This window comes from Ranitomeya imitator, chromosome 6, assembly GCF_032444005.1.
Source record: "Ranitomeya imitator isolate aRanImi1 chromosome 6, aRanImi1.pri, whole genome shotgun sequence".
Taxonomy (NCBI): domain Eukaryota; kingdom Metazoa; phylum Chordata; class Amphibia; order Anura; family Dendrobatidae; genus Ranitomeya; species Ranitomeya imitator.
This window is the reverse complement of record NC_091287.1, coordinates 45,068,285-45,088,252: the sequence shown is the minus strand read 5'-3', so window position 1 is coordinate 45,088,252 and position 19,968 is coordinate 45,068,285. Positions and strand designations below refer to the sequence as shown.

Genomic DNA, 19,968 nt, shown 5'->3' with positions numbered 1-19,968 from the left:
ACAACACTCAGGCACTAGAGGAAGGCTACTGATTTCCAACTGGATAAGGGGACTCTGGATTTGCCTTCAGACCGGCCGGACTGTGCCTGCCCTGTGATCTGGTGCTCTGGACTGTGGATGCTGAAGTCTTCAGTAAAAAGGTAAAGAGACTGCAACCTTGTGTCCTCGTTCTTCACTGCGCCTCACACCATCCACCATCTTACACACTGGGAAGCCCTGGGGACACACTTCACCTGTGGGAAGGTATACCATCTAGCTGCCATAACATCACCCCAGCGGACCCCTTAAAGCAGCATCGGTCACCCTGACTGAATACCACAGGTGGCGTCACGAACATTTCCCCTTTAAAGACCTTTCCCTTTTATTAACGGACCTTCCGAGGGCCATGGACCGGGTCAGCCACCGTGACATCCCCCTTGAGAACCGAAGGACCCGGTACTGAGTACCCCTTGCCCTACACGGGGGCGATTCACTTCCATAACCCCTCAGCAGTGCCACAGGCTGATCGCCTCCATGCCACCCCACATTGATGGATTAATTGATGCAAAAGGAGCCCCGACCAAGTATTGAGTACATTTAGTGAACATACATTTCAGTAGGCCAACATTTCTGATTTTAAAATAATTTTTCAAGCTGGTGATATAAAGTATTCTTATTTACTAAGATAATGACTTTTAGGTTTTCATTGGCTGTAAGCCATAATCATCAACATTAACAGAAATAAACACATGAAATTGAACACTCTGTTTGTAATGACTATCTAATATATGAGTTTCACTTTTTGTATCGAAGAACTGAAATAAATTAACTTTTTGATGATTTTCTAATATTGTGAGAAGCACCAGTAGATCGAATTCTGCTAAAAGTGACAGTCTCCACACCTACCTGTGGTTCTAAAATTACAACTGTTCAAATAAAGCTAGTTGGAAAAAAATTAGAAAAAGCAGCCAGGGAAGCAGCAGCTGAGCAGATACTGTTGCCGTGGTGACGGTAGAGACAACACTGCTGCGCACAGGACTCGGTGACACAGAGCAGCATCAGCAGTGTGTCCTCTGTTATACGACCAGACCCCGAAAATGAAGACCATGAACCCAGCTGAGAACATCTATAACCTCATCCCCACAGAGGAGGTGAAAGTGCTGAAACCCCCCAGGTAAGTGACACAGGGGATCTATGACTGCTAAGTGTGGGGGCAGAGGTAATAAACAGCAAGCAGGTAATGCTATATATGTATACTGTGCTCCTCATTGTTCTCATATATGGCACATACAGTGGCTTGCAAAACTATTCAGCCCCTTGTCATTTTTCATGTTTTAATACCTCACAACCTTATTGTGAAGCAAATAACAAATAGGACAAAATAACTGAAAACTTCAGTGTGCACAACTATTCACCTCCCTAAAGTCAGTACTTTGTAGAGCCTCCTTTTGCAGCAGTTACAGAAGCTAGTCTTTTTGGTTAAGCCTCTATGAGTTTTCCACATCCTGCCACTGGGATTTTTGCCCAATCCTCAAGGCAATACTGCTCCAGCTTCTTCATTTTAGATGGTTTCCTCTAGTGAATAGCTATCTTCAAGTCTGACCACAGATTCTCCATTGGATCAAGGTCTGGGCTTTGACAGGGCCCCTCCAAGTTATAGCAAACAAAAAGGGGACGCGCTTCCTGGATAGGAGTCTCAGACAGTGTTAGTGCAAGGTTCAAGTTCACATACAAGCTGCGATGGGCCCTAACAGTACTAAGCTCCCAAACAGCAAGAGGGTGCATCAGGAATCTAGGGCAGATCCCTGGAGTAAGGGATTGGAGTATGCATTGGAGTCCTGGTCTCAATCTCTCATAAGAGGAAGAGGACGGTTGGGGAAGAGCGAGAGGGAACGGTGGCAGCCATCAAGAAAGATGGGTTGCTGGATGGGGTCATTTCTTTAGGAACAAGTGGATAACACTTTAAAACGCGTTGAATAGAATAAAAAACATTTATTTGAACAAATTGCTGAGAATTGATGTCTTCCATACACAGCAGCGTGGGAGGCATCCACAAATTATTCCTATATTCTCTCCTAAGAGATACAGACTGGTTGGGGAGAGCAAGAGGGAATGGTGGTGGACCTCAACAAAGCTGGGTTGCTGGGTGGAGAGTTCCTACTTCCAATAGAAGCTGTGGAAGTGGGGACAGTTCGGGCAGACCAGAGGCAGGACCTTAAAGCATTCTGTTTTATGGTGGGTGGCCCTCTTTGGCAGGTTTGTTGTGGTACAGTTGTATTTTTCCCTTTTGATGATAATGGATTTGATGGTGATGGGGCTTATCAGATAATGGGATTTTTTTTACATTTTTTTTTATATAACCCAGCCCCAACTTGTACTCCTCAACAACTTTATCCCCGACTTGTTTGGAGATACCCTTGGTCTTCATTGTGTTGTTTGGAAATCTCCTTGGTCTTCATGGTGGTTTTTGGTTAGTGGAGCCTCTTGTTAATGGTGTTGCAGCCTCTTTATCCTTTCAGAAAAGGTGAAGTGTATATACTGACAGACATGTGTCACTTAGATTGCACACAGGGGGACGTCCTGTCACTAAGCATGGGATTTATTAAGGTAATTTTCTAAGGGTTTCATGGCAAAAGGAGTGCATACAAATGCACGTGCCAATTTTTAGTTATTTGATCCCATAAATTTAATTTATGCCTATATTTTTCTCATTTCACTTCACTAACTTAGACCATTTAGTGTTAATACATCACAGACAAATCCGATTACAAAAATAAAAATATTTAAACACAGGTTGTAATGTAACAAAATAGGTTAAAAACCAAGGGGGTGAATACTTTCGCAAGCCACTGTACATAGAAAATATATAGAGGGGTAGACAAAGAAAAATGGATGGCTTATCCATCTCTCCATGTATTTCATATCTGTTATTTCATATCTATCTCTATCTAGCTATCTATCAATATACAGTATTTAAAGTCATGGCCGAAAGTGTTGGCACCCTTGAAATTGTTCCAGAAAATGAAGAATTTCTCCCAGAAAATGATTGCAATTACACATGTTTTGCTATAGACATTTTATTTTCCTATGTGTGAATTGCAACAGCACAAAAAAAAAGAGAAAAAAGGAATGAACTTTTATGTCAAATAAAATACCCAAAAATGGTCCTGGAAAAATTGTTGGCCCCTTTCAAAAATTTGGGTGAACAACTTTGTTTCAAGCATGCGATGGTCATTCAAACTCACCTGTGGCAAGTAACAGGTGTGGGTAATATGAAAGTCAAACCTGAAACCAGATACAAAGGGGAGAAGTTGACTAAATCTTTGCATTGGGTGTCCCACACTAAGCATAGATAACAAAAATATGAGAAGAGAACTGTCTGAAGACTTGAGAACTAAAATTATTGAAAAATATCAGCAACCTCAAGGTTATAAGTCCATCGCCAGAGATCTTGATGTCTCTTTGTTAGCAGTGTGTAACATAATCAACACTGTAGATAATCTCCCTGGACGTGGACTGCAGAGACAAAGATAGAGCTTTTTGGTAAATCACATCATTCTACTGTTTACTGAAAAAAAGAATAAGGCCTACAAAGAAAAGAACACAGTGACTACAGTTAAATATGGTGGAGGTTCGAAGAGGCTTTGCGGTTGTTTTGCTGCCTCTGCCACTGGGTGCTTTGACTGTGTGCCATGCATCATGAAATCTGAAGATTACGAAAGGATTTTGGGTCACAATATAGAGCCCAGTGTCAGAAATCTGGATTTGCGTCCTAGCTCATGAGTCTTCCAGCGGTTCACAGGGGGATGTCATGGTGGCTGACCCGGTCCGTGGCCCTGGGACGTCCATATAAAAGGGAAAGGTCTTTAAAGGGGAAAAGTCTATGTTCGTGACGCCACCTGTGGTATTCGGTCAGGGTGGCCGACGCTGCTTTAAGGGGTCCGCTGGGGTGATGTTATGGCAGCTAGATGGTATAACTTCCCACAGGTGATGTGTATCCCCAGGGCTTCCCGGTATATAGATGGTGAATGGTGAGTAGCGCAGTGAAGAACGAGGACAAAAGGTTGCAGTCTCTTTACCTTTACTGAAGGTAAAGGATGCTTCAGCATCCGCAGTCCAGAGCACCAGACCACAGGGCAGGCAGGGTCTGGCTGGTTTGGAGGCAAGTCCAGAGTCCCCTTGTCCAGGTGGAGAATAAAAGCCTTCCTTTGCGCTGTAGTGGTGTAGTCCCTTACTGCCTATGGCTTCACATAAGGTCCTCACAGATGTTATCTCTCTCTCTCCCCCGGATAGGATAGGACAAAACCCGTATGACTGGTGACTTGAGCCTGTTTATAGGATCTCTTAGATGACCGGCTCTATGGGTGTCACCGTGCTTCCTGGGTGTAAATGCAGACAAGTAACGTGCAATTAGCTGTCCTGCTGTTCTTTGATGTAAGGCATAGAGGTCCTCACAACCTCGTTGTTCCGGCTACCGGTGTTTCTGCACCTCAGAAGGAGGCAGCCTGCTCAGGGCTGGTCCCCTTCTGGTATCCTTTCCTGTGCTTCCTCTCCTGCACGCTCGCTGCAAACAATTCAGCCCTCAATGTCTCTTTCTGGGAGCTGCAGCTCTGTGGGCATGCACAGCTCCGTGAACCTTCTATCCTCCTCAGACGGGTGTCTGGAACTCACTGAGCTGAGCTCAGCCAGCAACCAACTTCCGCCTGGAACTCACTAACTTGCCCTACAGACCACCAGTTATATATATATATATATATATATATATATGGGGAGTGACCTAATAGGAGCAAAAGCTCCCCCTGGTGGCCTGGAGTGTTGCGTGTTTGTGGTACCTAGATGCAGTTATCCTTCTTTGCCTCCAAACGTAGCATCACTCTCCCCGGGAGGAAAGTAATACCACTGTGACGACCAAGACCCTGGAGCGCCACACATATGTTCAGAATTTGTTGACCAAATTAATTTCAACTTAATTGGTTGTCCAGTGAAAACAAGTTATCACCTATACACAGGATTGGTGATAACTTGTTGATTTGTAGGTGCTTGATCGCTTGAATCTGCACAGAATGGCAAAAACTGTGATATTTGTCACCAACTGGGATGTTTGATGCCTGCTACACCATGGAGTGGCAGGTCAGATGCCTGACCACTACTGGAAAAAGCTGAGTGCAGCACTCAACAGCCTCACAGGTTATGAATTGAGTACTGGCCAAGCATTGTCACCGCTGCTCCAGTCTAAAGAGGATAAAATTCCCCACTCTGTTGAACAGTGCAGGTTCCAGTAGTCGGTTCCTCATTGATCAATACATTATCACTAGTGATGGGCGAACCCCTAGATGTTTTGGGTACAGCCGTTCGGCCGAACAGTTAAAAAAGTTTGGTTCCAGTACAAGAACAGTATCCAAACCCTGACCCCATTAAGATGAATGGGGGGCCCGATCATCCATTGTTGGCCACTCTGTCATCTGCATAACAGTGCGGCAAACACTGCCTGTGATTGGCTGTAAGATTATTACTGCGGGTCAGAGAGTTGCGGTTCCCACGCTGTCAGATGACAGTGGGAGACAGCAGCTGTGACCGTAAAGTTTCTCACTCTGGTAGCAGAGATCTCACTGAGGTCACCGCAGTTGATCGGTCAAGCTCACACTAAAGAGAGCTGTGAATGCAGCCTCAATGATTGGCAGTAACCTCAATGACGTCACCGCTTGTCACTGACACTGCACTCACAGCAGCTAGGCACCTTTCAGGTTCAAAACCCATTGTTGCAGACATGGATTACGGTGTGAGACAGTTTGTTGAACAGGTGAGGCATAGGTTGTTTTTTAGTTTTGTATTTTCCACAGGAGACCAGGGCTTCAATGTATTGGGTGTTAGGTGAGTATTATTGTTTATTATTTTCTGTTTTTTTTACAAGGGACCAGAGCTTCAATGGAATGGACGTTAGGTGAGTATAACGCTGTTTGTTATTTTTTAACGGTGTGTATTTTTATTTCAAACAAAGGACTTTATTCTAGGTGTTTTTTTTATTGACAATATGACTATGAGGTTAGTAATGGATATGCGTCTTATAGATGCCTACTCCATTTACTGTGGGCTTGTTGTCACCTGACAATACAAAGGTGACATCAGCTCTGCAAATATTAACCCCACTTGTCACCACCACAGGGTAAGTGGGAAAAGTTGGGCAAAGCACTAGCATTGGAGCATCTTACAGATGCGGCTTTTCTGGAGGCTACGGGCTGCTATTTTTAGGCTGGAGGGACAATATCCATGGCCCCTTACCAGCCTGAGAATACCAACCCCTAGCTGTCTGCTTTAGCTTGGATTGTCAATTATTTATTTAAATAATTTAAAAAAAAACACATGGGGACCCCTCTAAGCTTTATCATGTCTAGTTATCAAGGAAACAGTTGAGGGTTGCATCCCGCAGCAGTCAGTTTTGCCATGCTGGTTATCAAAAACAGAATAGACACCACTTCATTTTTTAATTTATTTATTTATAATGCTCGCACTGTTCTTACCTCCAGTCACAGCTGCTGGCTCTCAGATGAACCGCATCTCTCTGACCGGCGGTAATCATCTTACCGCCGATTAGAGCCACCGGTGTTTTTTGCGCTGACATGCAGATGCAGTGTGAGAAACAATTGATGTTTGGGGTGTCAAACCAGAACAGTAACATGGATTTCTTGGAGAAGTCCACGTTCGGGTGTCCGGCCCAAGCAGCAGGTGTTCGATATGGACCACAAACTTTACTGTTCGAGTTCACCCATCACTAGTTATCACCTATCCTGTGGATAGCATCCTCTTTAAGCTCTTTTACTTTTTTAGGTCTTTCCCCTTATTTTAATGGGAATGTTGTAAATTCTACTAATGATATTATCTTACTACTTTTCAATCTTTGTGTTCAGATATATGTCAACGTTCAGGGATTCGGTGAAGCTGGAAGAGAAGAAAAATAAAGCAGCCCACAAAACCTTGGGTCCAGCCAAAATAGAAGTGCCTTCCCCTAAAGAGTTCCTACAGAAGCACACAAAAGAGGCCACCCTGGCACAAAGTAAGTTACCTCTTACATGTACAGGTAAAGTGTGCCTTGAAGATGGCTTCATCATGGTTTCATACAGAAGCTGTAAAATACCAGGATCAGCAAGAATAGTTTTCTCTACAGAAGCAGCGCCAACAGATGGGTGTAGAATAGATGATGGAAGCATGTGGCAGCCACATGAAGCAGACCCTATCCAAAGACTGGGGCTATACAATGATTTTGGCCCCTACACAGACTCTACATCACAGCATAGTGCAAGTGAATGGGGGCAGATTGTAACCTGCAAGGTACCACAACAAGCAATGGTTCCAACCTTTTGCGACTTGATTGTCAAGGTTCCTTATGGGGAGCAATGAAACCCCATTCAATTACATTATGTTGATGTATAGCAGGGATATATAGTGATGTTTAGATGCATGGACTTTGTCACTACCAAAGCCACCATGTAGCCCATCCTAATGGAGTTTTCCCATTCAATAAAATGATGGCATCATGGTAGGATATGATCAGTGAGGGGTGCAACCTCTGCTACCTTATCAATGCTCTGGCTACCTGGCTGTCAGGGATTTGTAGCCTATGTCCAGCAAAGTGAATAAGACCAGCTTCGTTTTCCTTTGTTTCCGGGTGATCAAGAGTGAAGCTATGCAAGGAACAGGGGGGACACGGGTTCATTTTCAGCAAAGATCCACATTGATCATAAAGTGATATGACATCATTTTATGAGCTGAGAATAACCCTTTAAAATCAAGACTTGCAGCAAACAGTATATTAACCCCTCTGTGACCTTAGACGTACTATCCCGTCGAGGTGCCCTGGGCTTATCTGACCCTGGACGGGATAGTACGTCATAGCCGATCGGCCGCGCTCACGGGGGGAGCGCGGCCGATCGCGGCCGGGTGTCAGCTGCTTATCGCAGCTGACATCCGGCACTATGTGCCAGGAGCGGTCACGGACCGCCCCCGGCACATTAACCCCTGGCACACCGCGATCAAAGATGATCGCGATGTGCCGGCGGTGCAGGGAAGCACCGCGCAGGGAGGGGGCTCCCTGCGGGCTTCCCTGAGACCCCCGGAGCAACGCGATGTGATCGCGTTGCTGCGAGGGTCTCACCTCCCTCCCTGCTCCCTCCAGCCCCGGATCCAAGATGGCCGCGGATCCGGGTCCTGCAGGGAGGGAGGTGGCTTCACAGAGCCTGCTTAGAGCAGGCACTGTGAAGGCTGCAGCGCTGCTAGTCAGATCAGTGATCTGACAGAGTGCTGTGCAAACTGTCAGATCACTGATCTGTGATGTCCCCCCCTGGGACAAAGTAAAAAAGTTAAAAAAAAAATTTCCAAATGTGTAAGAAAAATAAAAAAAAATATTCCAAAATAATGAAAAAAAAAAAAAAATATTATTCCCATAAATACATTTCTTCATCTAAATAAAAAAAAAACCCAATAAAAGTACACATATTTAGTATCGCCACGTCCGTAACGACCCGACCTATAAAACTGTCCCACTAGTTAACCCCTTCAGTAAACACCGTGAGAAAAAAAAAAAAAAACGAGGCAAAAAACAACGCTTTATTATCATACCGCCGAACAAAAAGTGGAATAACACGCGATCAAAAGGACAGATATAAATAACCATGGTACCGCTGAAAGCGTCATATAGTCCCGCAAAAAAAGAGCCGCCATACAGCATCATCAGCAAAAAAATAAAAAAGTTATAGTCCTGAGAATAAAGCGATGCAAAAATAATTATTTTTTCTGTAAAATAGTTTTTATCGTATAAAAGCGCCAAACCATAAAAAAATGATATAAATGAGGTATCGCTGTAATCGTACTGACCCGAAGAATAAAACTGATTTATCAATTTTACCAAACGCGGAACGGTATAAACGCCTCCCCCAATAGAAATTCATGAATAGCTGGCTTTTGGTCATTCTTCCTCACAAAAATCGGAATAAAAAGCGATCAAAAAATGTCACGTGCCCAAAAATGTTTTCAATAAAAACGTCAACTCGTCCCGCAAAAAACAAGACCTAACATGACTCTGTGGACCAAAATATGGAAAAATTATAGCTCTCAAAATGTGGTATTGCAAAAAATATTTTTTGCAATAAAAAGGGTCTTTCAGTGTGTGACGGCTGCCAATCATAAAAATCCGCTAAAAAACTCGCTATAAAAGTAAATCAAACCCCCCTTCATCACCCCCTTAGTTAGGGAAAAATAAAAAAAAATGTATTAATTTCCATTTTCCCATTAGGGCTAGGGTTAGGGCTAGGGCTAGGGTTAGGGCTAGGGCTAGGGTTAGGGCTAGGGTTAGGGCTAGGGCTAGGGCTAGGGTTAGGGTTAGGGCTAGGGTTAGGGCTAGGGCTAGGGTTAGGGCTAGGGTTAGGGCTAGGGTTAGGGCTAGGGTTAGGGTTAGGGCTAGGGTTAGGGCTAGGGTTAGGGCTAGGGTTAGGGTTGGGGCTACAGTTAGGGTTGGGGCTAAAGTTAGGGTTAGGGTTTAAATTACATTTACAGTTGGGAATAGGGTTGGGATTAGGGTTAGGGGTGTGTCAGGGTTAGAGGTGTGGTTAGGGTTACCGTTGGAATTAGGGTTAGGGGTGTGTTTAGATTAGGGTTTCAGTTATAATTGGGGGGTTTCCACTGTTTCGGCACATCAGGGGCTCTCCAAACACGACATGGCGTCCGATCTCAATTCCAGCCAATTCTGCGTTGAAAAAGTAAAACAGTGCTCCTTCCCTTCCGAGCTCTCCTGTGTGCCCAAACAGGGGTTTACCCCAACATATGGGGTATCAGCGTACTCAGGACAAATTGGACAACAACTTTTGTGGACCAATTTCTCCTGTTACCCTTGGAAAAATACAAAACTGGGGGCTAAAAAATAATTTTTGTGGGAAAACAAAAAGATTTTTTATTTTCACGGCTCTGCGTTATAAACTGTAGTGAAACACTTGGGGGTTCAAAGTTCTCACAACACATCTAGATAAGTTCATTGAGGGGTCTAGTTTCCAATATGGGGTCACTTGTGGGGGGTTTCTACTGTTTAGGTACATTAGGGGCTCTGCAAACGCAATGTGACGCCTGCAGACCAATCCATCTAAGTCTGCATTCCAAATGATGCTCCTTCCCTTCCGAGCCCTCCCATGCGCCCAAACGGTGGTTCCCCCCCACAGATCGGGTATCAGCGTACTCAGGACAAATTGGACAACAACATTTAGGGTCCAATTTCTCCTGCTAACCTTGGAAAAATACAAAACTGGGGGCTAAAATATAATTTTTGTGGAAAAAAAAATATTTTTTATTTGCATGGCTCTGCGTTATAAACTGTAGTGAAATACTTGGGGGTTCAAAGCTCTCACAACACATCAAGATGAGTTCCTTAGGGGGTCTACTTTCCAAAATGGTGTCACTTGTGGGGGGTTTCTACTGTTTAGGTACATTAGGGGCTCTGCAAACGCAATGTGACGCCTGCAGACCATTCCATCTAAGTCTGCATTCCAAATGGCGCTCCTTCCCTTCCGAGCCCTCCCATGCGCCCAAACGGTGGTTCCCCCCCACATATGGGGTATCAGCGTACCCAGGACAAATTGGACAACAACTTTTGGGGTCCAATTTCTCCTGTTACCCTAGGGAAAATACAAAACTGGGGGCTAAAAAATAATTTTTGTGGGAAAAAAATTTTGTTTTATTTTTATGGCTCTGCATTATAAACTTCTGTGAAGCCCTTGGTGGGTCAAAGTGCTCACCACACATCCAGATAAGTTCCTTAGGGGGTCTACTTTCCAAAATGGTGTCACTTGTGGGGGGTTTCAATGTTTAGGCACATCAGTGGCTCTCCAAACGCAACATGGCGTCCCATCTCAATTCCTGTCAATTTTGCATTGAAAAGTCAAACGGCGCTCCTTCCCTTCCGAGCTCTCCCATGCGCCCAAACAGTGGTTTACTGCCACATATGGGGTATCAGCGTACTCAGGACAAATTGGACAACAACTTTTGAGGTCCAATTTCTTCTCTTACCCTTGGAAAAATAAAAAATTGGGGGCAAAAATATAATTTTTGTGAAAAAATATGATTTTTTATTTTTACGGTTCTGCATTATAAACTTCTGTGAAGCACTTGGTGGGTCAAAGTGCTCACCACACATCCAGATAAGTTCCTTAGGGGGTCTACTTTCCAAAATGGTGTCACTTGTGGGGGGTTTCAATGCTTAGGCACATCAGTGGCTCTCCAAACGCAACATGGCGTCCCATCTCAATTCCTGTCAATTTTGCATTGAAAAGTCAAATAGCGCTCCTTCCCTTCCGAGCTCTCCCATGCGCCCAAACAGTGGTTTACTGCCACATATGGGGTATCAGCGTACTCAGGACAAATTGGACAACAACTTTTTGGGTCCAATTTCTCCTGTTACCCTTGGTAAAATAAAACAAATTGGAGCTGAAGTAAATTTTTTGTGTAAAAAAGTTAAATGTTCATTTTTATTTAAACATTCCAAAAATTCCTATTAAACACCTGAAGGGTTAATAAACTTCTTGAATGTGGTTTTGAGCACCTTGAGGGGTGCAGTTTTTAGAATGGTGTCACACTTGGGCATTTTCTATCATATAGACCCCTCAAAATGACTTCAAATGAGACGTGGTCCCTAAAAAAAAATGGTGTTGTAAAAATGAGAAATTGCTGGTCAACTTTTAACCCTTATAACTCCCTAACAAAAAAAAAAATTGGTTCCAAAATTATGCTGATGTAAAGGAGACATGTGGGAAATGTTACTTATTAAGTATTTTGTGTGACATATCTCTGTGATTTAATTGCATAAAAATTCAAAGTTTGAAAATTGCGAAATTTTCAAAATTTTTGCCAAATTTCCGTTTTTTTCACAAATAAACGCAGGTACTATCAAAGAAATTTTACCACTATCATGAAGTACAATATGTCACGAGAAAACAATGTCAGAATCACCAGGATCCATTGAAGCGTTTCGGAGTTATAACCTCATAAAGGGACAGTGGTCAGAATTGTAAAAATTGGCCTGGTCATTGACGTGCAAACCAAAAGGGGTTAAGAATATGCATCCTATAGATTTCATCGCTTATATTTTTTGCCCTCTTGTTGACAACAAGAGAGCGCTTTATATGATTCCACAGGTAGACCCCCCCGGTGCTTGGCAGAAGACAAGCGCCCCCCGGTACCACACAGAACAGACCAACCACTCATGGGAGTGCAAACTAACAAAAGCTTCATCACAACCAACGTAGCCGAGGCCGTCATGGCTGTGCCTAAGAAACCACAGCCCATCTATGTGGACACCAAAAAAGGGGATAAACATCTCCTGGAGACCTCTGGACTCGTTCCTAAATACATCAAAAAGAAGGTAATATTTCTGTATACGTCACACATGCTCTTAACATAACAGGAAAGAGTACATAATTTATACACTGCATTAATAATAGGCCGTATCAATCATCTCAAGTGGCAGTTATCATATACTTACTAAGCACTCCCTCTGATCTATACCGTCTTGTGCTCCACATAGCGTTATACCTAATGCATTGGATATATAATATGCTATAAACATGGCAATTACCTATTCTGAAGGACTCATATTCAGAAGTAAATGCATCCTCTGTAAAAAAAAAAAAAAAAAAAAGCAAAAACAAATCATTCAGAAAGATCTGTAGGAATCTCACACACTTTAGATAAAAGTAACTTGAACCCAATGTCTAAGAGGCCTTCTGACTCTCCCATGTCAAGTGATGTAAGGGGAAATAAGGATCGAGGCAACTGGAATTTTTTGGATTGATTCTTTTGATCGAGGCAACTAGAATTTTTTGGATTGATTCTTTTGTTCTACAAGCAAATAAACTGCATCTTAATGAGTTTGGCAGCGGCTTGCTCTACTCTCCCCATAGAAAACACCAGTGCGCTTGGCTGAGCCCGGAATTCATGTGTATGGGGGAATGGGAGCGATAGCTGTTGGTTGAACAGCTGTGTATGGGCATTTTTAAGTATCCTAAACTTGGCTGTTAAGTATTTGAAAGTTGCCAAAAAAGAAGGAATCAAAATTTCTGGACAAATCATCAACAATCTTAAATACGCAGACCATGAACATTGATAGCATAGATTTACTGCTACTCAACACAAAGAAGAAAAAGATATTGGCTATTGCCAGGTACAACTGGGACACATTAGAGATGGATGACGAACTCAAAGTTGTAAAGGACTTCAACTTACTTGGATCAATGATCCCTCAAGATGCAATAACGACACCGGTAGTCAATAGGAGAAGAACTATGGTGAAATCAACAATGAAGTCACTGGACAAGGTCTTCAAGTCGAGGAACACTTCACTGCCACTAAAGACATGACTGGTACATAGTTTGGTCTTTTCTGTGATGACATACCTGGATGATAAAAAGACAAGACAGAAGAAGAATTGACACCTTCGAAATGTTGTGCTAGAGAAGGATGTTAGTAATACCATAAATGGCAAGAAAATCAAATCAATTTCAGAACAAATCAAGCTAGACATGTCAATTGAAGCAAGGATTACCAAGCTACGACTTGCCTACTTTGGAGACATCATACAAAGACAGAAATCATTGGAGAATGACATCATGGTCGGAAGACTAGAAGGCACAAGGCTATGAGGAAGACCAGCAATCTGATGGCTTGGCAAATCATGATTACAGCGGAGAAGACCCTGCTGGACCTATCTAGGCTTGCACAAGATCGATCTACCTACAGATCGTTCCTCCATCAAGTCACCATGGCTTGAGATTGAGCTGCAGACCATTAAAAAAAAAACCTGGCCTTTCACATTAGATGGCTGTTGGCTGAAAGATCGTTCAGCAGACTCCCCCAAACAAAAGAGTGTTCATTTGGCTGAGTGCTTTTGTGTTCTCTATGAGAAAACCTTCAATTCACGTCAGCCGGTGGCTTATCTCATGGACAACAATGCAGTTAGCAGTCCGCAATTGGACATGCCTGATTGACATCTCTCCCGACCAGCTGTTGGACGGCACCCTCATACAGATTAGACCATCTATTGAACCAGTCAATATTGGGTTCAACCTACATAAGTTTTATGTGAATGGCTAGCTTTGGCTGTTGATTATAATAGAGGAGTACTTTAGCCATAGATGTTGATAAAACCTAAGTTAAAAGCAAAATAATAAAATACCCTGCAGTAAATAAATAGCAACAACGCATGAAAATATTATAGAGTACTTGGTTAACATAATTTTGATTAAAAAAACGTAAATTGCATCCCACCACGTCAAGGTGACCCTATTCGGAACAGTCCTAACTTCTAGTATTAAAACGTTACCATATGTCAAGTGACACAAGTGTGAATAAGGACTAAGGAAGAGAAGTGTGAATAAGAGCTGAGAAAGAAGTCCTGAGCCCTCATTCACACTTACATCACTTGACATATGGTAAGGTTTTAATACTAGAGGTTAGGACCTTCGCAAATAGGGTCATCTTGACATAGTGGGATGACTTATACATTTTTTAATCAACATCATATTAACTAAGTACCCTCTATTATTTTCATGCACTGTTGCTATTTATTTATTTACTACAGGGTATTTTCTTATTTTGTTTTTATTTTTGGTTTTGTCTGTTTAGTGGCCAGTGTGAACTACATGCCACTACAAGCTGCAGGCACACAAACTTATATTTCACCTCATCTCTAGGTTTTTGTCAGATATTGATGACATATTCCAATTATACACCATCAACATCCGATCCAGAAACATTGCAGCAGTCTTGCTGAGTAATGTTTCAAGAGTCTTGCTCGAAAAGATAAAAGCTTTAGAGCAAGAGGAAAACATTACTTAGTGCTGCAGCCCAGTAACTTAAATATGGACTATGGATAGAGTTGAACATCAGAATATTTTTTCAAGGCTTTTTGGTGAAGAATGAATAGCAAGATCAGTAAAAGATGGAAATCTATCAAAAATAGGATGTGATACACTTATGATCTTGAAAACAGATACAAAATCCATTGAGAAAACATTTACTTAAAGGGAACCCATCAATATGAAAGTCATTTTAAAAGGATTTAATAAACATTTCCTCTTTTATTTCTCCTTAAAATGTTTGAATAAAATGACTGATAGATGTAACCATCTACCTTGTAAAAAATGTGTGTACCAACAAAGTCTGAAAGTACCCATACACACTAAATATGAGCTCTCTCTCTCCCAATTTCTAGATAAAGTGAACACTTGGTTTGGCTTCTTTTCAATGGAGGAGAAAGATGCTAACAGACTGCTCTAGCAGTGGCTTATCTTCCCTGAGATGGTGTTTCTGCACCATGAGACTTTTTCTTACCGAGGTCACAGCAGTTCAGGGGCCCAGCTGGGACCACAGACTCAGTGACTGGCGGTAACCTCTATGACATCACCGCTTGTCACTGAAGCTGCGCTCGCAGCAGCTGATTACCCAGTGGTATTCAGTCTTGAAAACTGTTTGTCCCCAGACATGGATTACGGCATGAAACAAGACGACGGACAGGTGAAGGATATAGTTTTTATGTTATTTTTAAATAAAAAAGGAAAAGTGTGGATTTTTTTATTTCAAATAAAAGACTTTATTCTTGCTGTGTGTTTATTTACAATATAACTATAGGATTTGTAATAGATAGGTGTCTTACAGACGCCTCTCCATTACTAAGCCGTAGGCTCGATGTCATTGGACAACATAAAGGTGACATCAACCCCACAAATATGAACCCCAATTGCCACCACCACATGGCAAGTGGGAAGAGCCGTGTATTCAGACTCTTCAAAGCAGTATGAGTCTCTGAACCCTTAGCTATCAATCCCTTAGATAACTGTATGATTGTTGTACTCACATGCCAGGCTTCCTCAGACAGTGCCAACTCAGCCAAACTGACTTGTAATAAGAGTCCAGGAGAAACAGAGTTGATATTCTCTGAAATCTTGTATTAAGTACAATGCAGCAGGTGGAAAGAGTAATCCAAACAGAGGAGTATACATGTGCATCCAAAGATGGGTACAGAAAACTGATAATGAGGAAGAAGGGAGGGGCAAGGGCTAACATACCGTAATCAACTACAGGGGAGACAAAGGGACAAACTTCAGAGGGCAAGCTTCTCCATAGCAACAACAGAATGCAATGCAGAATACAGAAACTACACATGTTGTTCCCATTCATGGGACACAACACCGGGCAAAGCGCCTGAATTTGCGCATCCAATAGATATGTACTGTAGTAATCCACTGTAGTGTGAACTGTTGTAATCCTTTTTAAAAAAATTGGATGTGCCTTACGGATTAGGATTCTGCTTTATTGGGCTACAGCATATGGAGCAACCATCGGAAGATTTACAAACTAGATGTGTACGCTTCTCACATTTTTATTGCTCTTTTTGTTATTTTTTACCCTCCAGGATTATGGTTCTACTCCTGAGTATTTAGCAAAGAGAAATGAAGAAGTACAGAGAGCTCAAGAGGAATACGATGCCTATGTGAAGGAACGGCTTAGGATGGGAGCCATGAAGCAGCTCTCTGAAGAAGAGAGGCAGAGCGTGATCGAGGTAACCAGGTCTATGTTGTAGTCTTGTATGCAGGCACTTTTGGACACCCAAAGGCATTTTCTGGTCTTTATTTTTAGATTCTGTCTCTCACAGTTGAATTGAACCTACAGTAAAAATTACAGACCTCTTCATTCTTTGTAGGCTGGAAAACTTGCAAAATCGGCAATGTATCAAATAGTTATTTTCCCCACTGTGCATGACTCAATTAAACATGATTAAAAAGATTATACATAGAAAATAAGTAGGTAAACCAAATAGGACTGATTCAACAAAGTATTCAAATTGCAAGGTAATAAGGTATATCACATGTAAATCTGATATACTTAAAGTCTAAATTACCCAAAGCAGCATACGGTAATCGTTATAAGTAATCACCATATAGAGGACAGAGGCATTGTCACTAACAAAAAGCAACAGTTCAAAAAGTAAATATACTAAGATAGACCAGAACCCATATATCTAGACATGGTTCATCCATTAAATCCGACTTATGTTTCACACACGACTTAGTCAGGAGTGGTTGGTGAAAAATGTCTTTATGCAACCTTGGAGTAATTAAAGAATTACTTAATCAAATAAAATTACACAGGTGAACTTGAAGTGTGATCAAAACTGCTGGACAAATCATCGATTGTTGATGATTTTTTCCAGCAATTTTGATGACTTTTTCTTTTTAAATACGCAGACGATACAACATTGATAGCAACAAGTGTAAATTCAATAAAGGACTTATTACAGAGGGTGAAGATGGAAAGTTCAAACATGGGACTGCTACTCCACACAAAGAAGACGAAGATATTAACTACTGCCAGATACAACCGGGACACATTTGAGATGGACGGCGACAAACTGGAAGTTATAAAGGACTTCAACCTACTCAGATCAATGATCACTCAAGATGCAGCGATGACACCAGAAGACAATAGGAGAATAGCTATGGGCAAATCAACAATAAAGTCACAGGACAAGGTCTTCAAATCAAGGAACAATTCACTGGCAACAAAGACACGGCCCGTACATAGTTTGGTCTTTTCTGTGGTAACATACAGTTTTCAAACCTGGACAATAAAAAAGCAAGACAAAAGAAGAATCAACGCCTTCGAAATGTGGTGTTGGAGAAGGAGCCATAAATTGGAACTGCATTAACACAAGAAAGCACAACACTGGTGAGGTGATGATAATAACCACCTATAAACAAGTGCGAAATGGGAGGTTGTCACCACACAAATGTATCATCATTTCACTAGTTTTGTTCTTTACTGTGTTCAGTTCTGTAAATATTGGCGGGAAAGGTGTCTGACTCCCATTTTTGTCACAGATTAGCAGAAGTGCTCTGATCCATGTGGAGGTGTCTATTGCTGCAGCACATTCATTTAATGATCGGGGCTGGGCAGCAGTAGCAGACACGCGAGTGCGGCTGCACGGTCCCGTTTGACCTGAGGCTTCACTACTGCAGCTGACCTTCCACCATACTTCACATTGGGTCTGGTCATATGGTTAGACCTTGTTCTGTTTTTTGTTTGTGCCACAAGTTAACGGTTTTGTGCGCTCACATACAACTTACCGTATTTTTCTGACCATAAGACGCACTTTTTTCCCTCCAAATTTGGGAGGAAAGTGTGGGTGCATCTTATGGTACGGATGTAGCATGTGGGGAGGGGGGCAGCAGTGAGTGGGATCGCACTGTTATCCCACTTCAGGATGTCCCGCTGCCCGGAATCAGTGCTGGGGAAACTGTGTGGTCCCGATGATTAAGTGCAGTGAATATTCATTAGCTACTCCCCGCCCACCTATCAGCTGAGTGGTGAGCCAGGAGAGGCAAATGAATACTGCACTTAAGCAGGGATACACATGGCTTCCCCAGCGCTGATTCCTGCAGCAGCTGGGGAGATCGGTGTGTCCGGGGGAGAGGAGGCAGCAGCAGCAGGGTCCAGGGAGAGGAGATCAGTGCTGGAGCTGAGTGCTGTGCAGGAGGACCTGTGATGATGTCAGAAGTGGGCGGGCTGGAGGATCACATGGCAGCACAGAGCCCTTCCTCTTCTTGACATCATGACAGGTCCTTCAGACTCCAACACTAGAATCTGCTGGCTTCCATTACTTGTGCTGTGGAAAGGCAACAAGAGAGAGGGCTCTGTGTGCAGTCATGGGATGCTTTTACCTCACCACAGTGTGGCTGGCTGCCACAATTAAGAGGTTAGTCTTTCCAAAACACAATAAAGCACTCTGCCACTTCTTTAGTGAACTATAACTCCCAGCATGTCATAGGATCTGCAGGACATACTGGGAGTTATAGTTCTCCCATTGGATTTTAAAGCAGCACTCCAGTGTTATTTTGCAGTGCTGGAGTGGTGATTTAAATATAAGCCCTGTGCCCCCATTCTTATACTCACCCTCCAGCATCTTCATATAGTACTGTACAGACACCACACTGGTCCCGCAGCTTCCAACATAATAACATACTACTATATGTGGTGTTATTATATATAATAGTATGTTATTAAATATTTTACCACATTTTTTTGCTTCAAATATTTTTTTCCCTATTTTCCACCTCTAAAACCTGGGTGCGCCTTATAGTCCGGTGCGTCTTATAGTCCGAAAAATACTATCCTAACTGCATTTTTCTTCTTTTTATAGGGAATGAAGAAAAACTGGGATCAGTTCCACCATGAGTATCAAGGGCTATCAGTTGTGATTGATACGGTCCCCAAGAAAGCGCACAAGGAAAGGCTGGAAGCAGAAATGAGACAGTTGGAGCGAGATATTGAGATGATTGAACGACACAAGATCATCTACATCGCTAATAACTGAATACTCCCCACTCATGTACAGTGTGCACAGAAAGAATAGCAGAGACTAGCATTTCTAGTGGAAGCTAATAAATTATATTATGAGTAATTCTTTATTTTGCACTTGATTACATTAACAGTGTACAAAAATATATATTATATAGATGGGAGTGAAAAGCAGCAGCATTCTAGTAGTGCGGTGCAGACCCCAGGTCACTGACAGCTTGTCCTCCATGGCAGTATAGAAAAACCGTCAGCACCACTCTGTAGTAGTACCCAGCTTGTCCTATGGGCATGTACACGAAATGAGCCCTTCCTTCCCATCTTTTTAATAACAAACGACGTGTGTGTGTGTGTGTGTGTGTGTGTGTGTGTGTGTGTGTGTGTGTATATTCACATGTGCAATTTTTTTACATATGAGAAAAACACCAATTATTCTGACCAGTCTTTGATCAGAGTGTGGTCCAATGGGCAGAGTGTCATCTGATTTTCTCATACATGGAGAAATAAAAAAAATTTCTCCACCTTCTCCTTCTGTCAATGAAAATTGGACCATACTCGGATGACATCCGAGTCCTGATCAATGTTTTTCACAGATCCATTGACCTG

General features: G+C 42.4%; 1 protein-coding gene across 1 annotated transcript; it reads left to right on the top strand.

Annotated features, from left to right (window-relative positions):
• Nucleotides 1–988: 988 nt before the first annotated feature.
• On the top strand, nucleotides 989–19,468 carry ENKUR (enkurin, TRPC channel interacting protein). The gene is made up of 5 exons (XM_069729589.1): nucleotides 989–1,153; nucleotides 6,885–7,030; nucleotides 12,126–12,376; nucleotides 16,424–16,570; nucleotides 19,208–19,468. Exons 1-5 carry the CDS (start codon nucleotides 1,077–1,079, stop codon nucleotides 19,379–19,381), a joined length of 795 nt encoding a protein of 264 aa, XP_069585690.1. The 5' UTR covers nucleotides 989–1,076; the 3' UTR covers nucleotides 19,382–19,468.
• The last annotated feature ends 500 nt before the right edge of the window (nucleotides 19,469–19,968 follow it).

Bases quoted from the DNA above. Each gene is read 5' to 3' on its own strand.
- ENKUR (XM_069729589.1), top strand. From the start codon at position 1,077: ATGAAGACCATGAACCCAGCTGAGAACATCTATAACCTCATCCCCACA. The intron at 1,154-6,884 runs GTAAGTGACACA...CTTTGTGTTCAG, and splicing joins AAAGTGCTGAAACCCCCCAG to ATATATGTCAACGTTCAGGG. The intron at 7,031-12,125 runs GTAAGTTACCTC...GTTGACAACAAG, and splicing joins AGAGGCCACCCTGGCACAAA to AGAGCGCTTTATATGATTCC.